We start from the raw sequence: 7,500 nt of genomic DNA, 5'->3' as shown, positions 1-7,500 counted from the left end.
CTTTTGTAAGTTCCGTGTTCCGCGTGAGAGTGTATCCGACATTCGGTTGTTGTGCTTCGACCGAGCTGCATTCGGTGTGCATGTGGTATGTGGACCGTGTGCTCGGGATGGATTTACTTATTTCCAGCAAGTGCCGGTTGTTCGGACAGATGTATTTCCAAGGACACATCTATTCAGGGATCGTGGAAAAATTTACAAATATTATTAGGTTGTTTCATAAGTTTCGTTTCTTGTTATCAAAAGTAAATAACGTTTTTTGAAATACTTACAATGAAGATAAATCAGTGGTTTATATTTCATTTCGTTTTAAGATCTTTCGACTTCTTTCTGCCATCTTTAGAATTGGCATGTCATAGATCTTCTGTATTTTATCTTCAAAAATCAGCACGCAGGTCGATTCCATTTTGTCATCTCCCTCAAATGTTTTACCATACAAGGTGTTCCGAAAAAATGAAAACAAATGGCAGTTTGATAGTATAAGGCCAAGGGTTTATGCTGAGTACATTAACAGTTTTCAGTTAGGTTTCTTTCCATTTTTGGAGAGTACATAAAAGTGTATGCGGCTTAGCGATATCCTTGTGGAATATAAAATCTTTATAATTTTAAAATTCCGACCATTTTTTGTTGGTGGTTCGATTCAATTCAAGTACTTTATGACATCAGACATTCGAATCGATATTTTGGTTTCTTGAAAGCTACTCAAATGATGCCTTATTATTCATTCGGACGCTTTGAACGTTGATTTTCTTTGAGCGAATCATCGCTAGAACGGAATTTTCTCAATCAATTTTTACACAAACTGTCTTTTAATGATACTCCATCCTAATCTTATTCACTTATCCGGTCTCTATCATAATCGTTATATACCTTTTTTTTAATTTTCTAAAAATAAAAACAATAAAATGTCTTAAAAATGCTCCTTTTTGAACTGCATAGTTAAAGTGATGCCACGAACAAAGTTTATTAACGAAATTATTCACATTCACATTATTTTCCAAGGCAAGCTAAAAGGGACAACTAATACATGCCAAAAGTATAAATTTGTAGCTTTACTAGAAACCCCTCAAAGAGACGATCATTTCTATCATTTTCTGTTTTGAAAATGGAGGCATTCATTGGATATTGAAACAAAGTCCTTAAGTCCTTGTTTCGATCATCATTAAATCGAACAGGAATTCTATTGTAACCGCGGCTAACAGTAATGGTAATCGCCTTTTGAATGCTAGTTACATCGTTTGACAATTTATTTGATCAGAATGTTCCAAACAGCCGGCATTTGACGGTTGGCATCGCACACTCTCCTCTAAAGACCACAACCAGAACCAAAAGACGGTGCTTCTGCTACACGTTTGTCGTTTGCCCGGGTTCCCAGTATCAGAGTGCATTGTTATGCTATATGCACCGGAGCTACCATGCATTCCGGTTTGCCTAATGTTTGCTGCTGGAAACCACATGCTGGCTCTAAACACAAGGAACCACGACGAAGCGAGGGAACAGAACGAGCGAAGAGTCCTTGCACTACAAATCGACGAATCGTTTGTGCATGTTTGTCTACAAAATAGCGAGCTCTAGCATTAAAGTGCTGCAAATGGCACCATCGCTGCTGCTGCTGCTGCTGCTGCTACTGCTGCCACTGTGTCAAGTCTTTAAGGCACCGGACTGGCAACACACCACGTGGCCTGTGTTGGGTGAAAGAAAGTGCTTTCCACGGTTTGGCTTTCCTAACCACTCCAGACCCTGTCCACACCGGTGCTTGCTGGTGGTGGTGGCCTAGAGGCGTCACCACATCCCTCGCGTACTCCATCTGGCTTAGCATGTTGGCCGTTGGCGAGTGGAATTTATACATCCGCCTCATGCATGTTGCCGTAGAGTTGTGATCGTTTCTGGTTGTGTGTTTTTTTACCCCCTTTGTTTTAGCTATTTTTTTACTGTTTTTTTGTGTTTTAGCATTCGATTCGGCGTGCGGGGGATGTATGTATCTCAAAGTGCAACGCTTGACCTCCCGAGGAAGATTTACGCAGCAGCTAGAATTAGTGGAGCTCGCGACTGCTCCGTCGGTTGTTGTAATCCTCGAGAACTGGCGAAAAGGGCGAATGTGCGTACGAATGTCGCTAACCTCCAGGGTGATAAATAAAGCTCAACGGGGTGTTGTCCACCCCTAAATTATCATCCCTTTTTGCTTTTTTTTTAAGCGTAAAAGAACATTCTACCATTCTAGCGTACAATGTAAACGGTTTAAAATGTAAATTGCAAAAAACACGAGCACCGGAACATCTTTTCCTCTCAGTAAGTTCCTTTCGTGACGATGGCGTTTCTGCCAATGTTTCACGCCTCGCGTTCCGTGTCGTGTCCTAAAGCATCCCGGGTTTTTTTTTTCGGTGGTGCTAATGTTGTGTAAACATGCGCTCAACGCTCTGCCCTAATAGATGTAAGCCATTTCATTTGTCGTTTTTAATTCGGGGCCCCGGAACGAATCGCTTTGCAACGGAACGGAACCCGAAGCGAGTGGCCAAGGAGAGTGGTACGTCTCACTTACGCCCAGCCGTCCCGGCGTCTCGCGCGTACCCACTCATTATGAAATAATAATAAGTTTTTCCACTAATTTGTAATGTGTTTTTTCGCTTCTGCCAAGGAGGGGTGTGTTGGTGTTTGTTGTTTTTTTTTGTTATTTCTCGGGTTCTCTGGTGGCACAAACCGCTCTCTCAATTGGGTGTGAAGAGAAAAGTTTTCCTCAAGGTTTTCCCTTCCCTCCCCCCGAGACTCAGTGGCAGGGAGCATATCAAACTCATCGACACCCGGTGTGAATGTGTGCTTGCGGTTGTTCGTGCCGTTCGTTCAGTCGCGAAAGTTGGCTGGCATGGCCTGACGACCCAACCAGATGGCCAGAAGAATCCATGCCCACTTTTTTCCCTGGTTTCTTTCCATTTTCACCCTTCTCACGGGACCCTTTCACTGGGAACCGTGTGTAATGAAACGATGGAACGATGGGAAAGGCACGAAAGAGTTGAAAGGCACTTCGTTGAACGGGAAAAGCGAAGTTCCCAGTGGGCTGATGTGGTGGGAGGATGAAAAGTTTTTCACCATTGGCCAGGAGCAGGTGCATTAAAAATGCATGATCGCGTTGGTCGCGTTGGCCGCGTTGTGGACCAAGGCAAAGGAGAGCAAACAGCTTCCCCGTGGAGTCATCAATTTGTCATCTCTTTCGTGTTCACCCATCGCGGCATCGGTGACCGTCAACAAGCACCACGGAGTCCACAATGTGTCCCACGGGGGAGGAGCTCGGGGTGGTCGAGAACCGAAGTGTGAACGGTTAACCACGATTGCTCCTTGGCCCCTTTGCGATACCGACCACCGGATGAACCGGATGTACACCGTTACAATGTGATTTCCGCTTTCGAATAAGAGAGAGAGAGAGAGTGAGTGAGGAATTCTGTTTTTTTTTCTTTGGGGGATTTCACGAATTGAAAGTTTCTCAAGACAACTTAAACACACAATCTTTCGTCGTTCTTTTCCGCCCAGTTGTTCAGTTTGTGGTGGTGGAGCAATTTCGAAGTTTAATTTTGACTCATTTGGTGGCCGGAAGAACCGAACTTGAACCAGCTTTTCTCTGGGAGTCGGGAGGAGTTGTCGTTACCATTCGGTGTTGCACGTTCTGTTTCTGAAAACTTATCCCCAATGTCTCGTCCCCAGTCCTGCCCGTTGGTTGGTGATTCTGACGGGAAAACGGGGATGCTGGAATGGAAGCACGCTCTCTCCTTCGCTACCCTTTTTCAACAAAAACACGCCGTCAACGATGCTACCAGCACAATTACACAGCAGCAACAGCACAAGTTGGTGGCGTGGCGTGGATTGTCTTGGCTCTGCTCTCTGCTCCGTTGACTCCCGTTTTGGAGAAGAGCAGCTTCTGCAATTGTTAGCTTTAGATTCTGTCAACCGAATCGTGGTCCGTTGGCACCAGAAAATGGGACTGTAACAGACAGTCAAATTGATCCTTCCAATTACTCGTTGCTGTTGTTGTTGAGCAGCGAACGATCCGAACTGAACTGATGCAATGAAGCCACTTTGTCGTTTGACGGGTTTTTCCTTTTCCCTGGAAGCGTCCTTTTGAAATGATTGCTCGTGAGTTGGTATAAGGTGGTGCGTGACAAAGGGTCTGTCAAGGTTTAAGGTACAAAGGCGCGAGCGCGTACATGGCATACGTTGCTTATCGGTTGTGTTGCCCTTTTGACACTTAGTGGAGTGCATGTTGGTGCACCAACGGTAGAGCACAAGGTCTCTCACACGTCGTCCGTCATCCGTCGACAGAACGGTGGCCACAGTGACCAGCCATCACTCCATCCAGCCAGCCATCCATCAAGCAAACTTCAAAGTTTATGCTCATTTGCATAGGAATGAGTCCCTGAACTAGGGGCTTGGCATGCCACACTGAAGCAAGCAAGGGTAAGCGAGCACTCGCTGGAACGGAGTACAACGACGATGACGATGACGATGAGGCGAGTGCCATCGAGCGGTTCAAGTTACATCATAATCAATTACCCTGAAGTACTGGCGATAGCGGTGCTACGCGCGTGTACTAACGGCGTCAGCAATGATGTTGACATACGGGACAGGACGGGACAGAACAGTCGTGGCGACCCTCGTTCTCGGGAGTGTTAATAGATAATCAATCATTTTGACGGAAATCACGTTGATGATGCTCTGCTATGTGGATAAGCAAATCGGTGCAATAAGGATCATAATTGACTGAAAGCGAGTAAATTGAAATGATATGGTTTGCTTTCTGTCATCTTAGATTTCGTGATACTTCTGCGATGTTAACTATTCTAGGGATGGGGTGTCGATTCATTGTGCAAGTTGATGCCTCTAAAAACTAAAATTTGATGGGTAAACTGAAAATTCTAAGGTGATAAGTGCTTCTGGTCCAGTCTGGAAATGTTGAGAACACTCCTATTAAATGAATTAGAAATTACATATTTTTCTCTATTATTGTTTCCTAATTGTATCAATATTATCACTGTTTCTAACTATAATTAATGAGTCCCTTTGCCGTGCTGCTGATCTGTTCTCAAATTTGCCTTGTCCTGATCGAGGTCCTTAACTAAAATTAACGAACAATTTCACGGACAATTTATAATTTAATAGTGTATCAGTAAATTTGATCCTTTGAGTTTTTTGGTTTACACGATTTGAGTATCTTCTCTATGATCACTTTTTCAAAATTCGTCCTAATTTCATTTCATGTTCGATTGTGACTTGAATTTTCGGACCGACTGGACTTGTTTATGAATTTTCTGGATGACAGTTTATAGAAGAAACTAGATTTGAAATGCCATGTCTTGATAATTTATTAATAAATGTATTTAATCAAATAATTTCATCGAATAAGACATTCACTCCAACGATCCAATCCGCCAACAGTGTTTCGGAGTATCTAAAATGTAGCCATTAATTCTGCAGTTTTCCGTCTTATCTTAAGAGAAGCTTGTCCTAAGGAACTGAAAAGACCAATTTTAAGGGGTATTGAACTATACTGGGAGAAATGGGGACTAAACTAACTGGGAGAAATTGAAAAAAAAAATCAAAATCTTGCAATAAGCTTCTTTGAAATTCCTCAAAAATCCTGGCGCAACCAAAGCAAACGAACGTGCTGGGGGTTCGTTTGTTCTGCCTGAGCAATGGGTAAAGGATAACTATCCTGGAACCATCCGGAAACCAGCCAAACGGCGGTCTAACGGGGGTAATTTGTTAACGCGAGAAGCCGACACCTGACCAATGGCCATTTGGTCGCGCCGCTTGTTAGTGAAACATCTTTATGTGCGCCAAGTGCCCAGGGCCACAAGTTGGGGTGTTACTTTCCACGAAAACACAAATGCGCGCACCAAACGGGCACACAACTGGTTGTGGGGGTGGTGTGATCCGACCGGAAACATATTTCGGTTTATCGCTTCCACATTATCACTACATTGCGCCGAACGGGGAGTAGCTTCGCGCGCAACGGAATGTATGCCAATGCGGTAAGCAGCTTAAAGGGGGAGGGCAAGGTGGCCTTCCACCATGTCCGGAAACCAAGCTGCCGGAAGGTGTTTGGAAGGAAACAGCCGCCTGCCGCCTGCCGCCTGCCGCCTGCCGGCGGTGTGCCAGATTGGGTTTTGATGTCTTCCCACCACTAACGCTGAATGCGGATGGTGATACATCATTCGAATGGAGGCTCAAAAGGGTGAAAACCATTCCCTCCAAATGGCCAATTAATTAATTATGTTCCGCGAGGGGTTGCCGGGTTTTTTTTTGGTAGTAGAATTTTTTCGTGTGCGATATGCTCTGATAAGCAGCATGTTAAGGGGTTTATTTATTTAGCCAAATTAATCACCCGTTCTGGCGTAACATACTTTCTTGGGTGTAATGTTTTTTAGGTTCTATGGATTTCTTAGTAGTACTGAAACTGCTCCTTTCAGTAGTAAAACTACCAACGGAATTTCGTTTTCTAAAACTCCGATAAAACTGAAACTCCACTTATCTCAATTCCGCCAATCGGCATCTCATGACCATTTCCTCTGTTCTTTCTCTCCTGTCATCTCTCCTTGCAGACGGTGAACCGATCAAGCTTCCCGATAATTTGGAGAGTTTACCCCGGGCGGACCATTTTCCAACTCAGCGACATCGATGGAATACTAATGAGGTAAGTCAGCAATTGTTTTCTTCTCCTTTTTCCTGTCTCCTATGACTTCTCGTTCTCCTCACTACTTCCTGGCGACTTCTGCCTTTTGGACAATATCTTTCTTTCGTTCTCGGGGAGAGGACCATCTCCCGGAAGAAGGATAAACATCAGTGCGCCAAGGGAATTCGGAAATCAGAATCCGGATGAGAGGAGATTGTTTTGCGACCCTAATTCCCTTGGCAAAACACAAATCAATTAGAAGACGGTTGACAGAGTGGTTAAGTCCTCTGGAGAACCTTAATTTCTTGGAGTAAATGTTGATCTCAATAGATTAGGTTGCTAGTAAGTTTCCAAAGTGTGCTTTCTCCATTACCTGTTTGTTTAATTTCAATTTAAAAGCATTTTGGCTACTTCAAAAACGGATAAAACTATGAAGCGATAATTGAAGGAACTATCTAGAAGCCTCGTATTGAACGCATTTAATCCTGCGAACTCTCTGCCTTTTATTAATTCTCGTTCTCGTCCTATGGTTTACAGTCCTGTAAACCTCGCCTGGTCGGTCGGTCATGCGTTGCTGTGTGCGACTCGTCTGTTTGCTTACGGCACGTCACGTACCGAATCCTGAGTCTGAGCAGCAGCAGCAGCACCAGTACTCTGGCGGGATATTGTTTTGGATTGAATTGTTTCATATAAACACTTTTTATTGGATTACGCCTATCCCTCGTTCTTCTTTCGTGGACTGCCTGAGGCAATCCTGGTTCCGTTCCGTTCCATTCCGTCCCACATCGTCTGCCATCACCGAGGGAGTGGATCCGAGGGTATCGGTAGTCGCGGAAAATCTTCAA

General features: G+C 44.2%; 1 protein-coding gene across 5 annotated transcripts in view; it reads left to right on the top strand.

Annotated features, from left to right (window-relative positions):
• The window catches only part of LOC126579119 (uncharacterized), a 196,420-nt gene that overhangs the window by 147,654 nt on the left and 41,266 nt on the right, over window positions 1-7,500 (top strand). For all 5 annotated transcript variants that reach the window (XM_050242427.1, XM_050242431.1, XM_050242430.1 and 2 more), the window contains exon 5: window positions 6,585-6,676. In XM_050242427.1, the coding sequence (XP_050098384.1) occupies window positions 6,585-6,676 (92 nt within the window). The remainder of the gene's footprint in view (window positions 1-6,584; window positions 6,677-7,500) is intronic.

Source organism: Anopheles aquasalis, chromosome 3, assembly GCF_943734665.1.
Source record: "Anopheles aquasalis chromosome 3, idAnoAquaMG_Q_19, whole genome shotgun sequence".
Classification (NCBI taxonomy): Eukaryota; Metazoa; Arthropoda; class Insecta; order Diptera; family Culicidae; genus Anopheles; species Anopheles aquasalis.
This window is presented reverse-complemented; position numbering and strand designations above follow the sequence as displayed.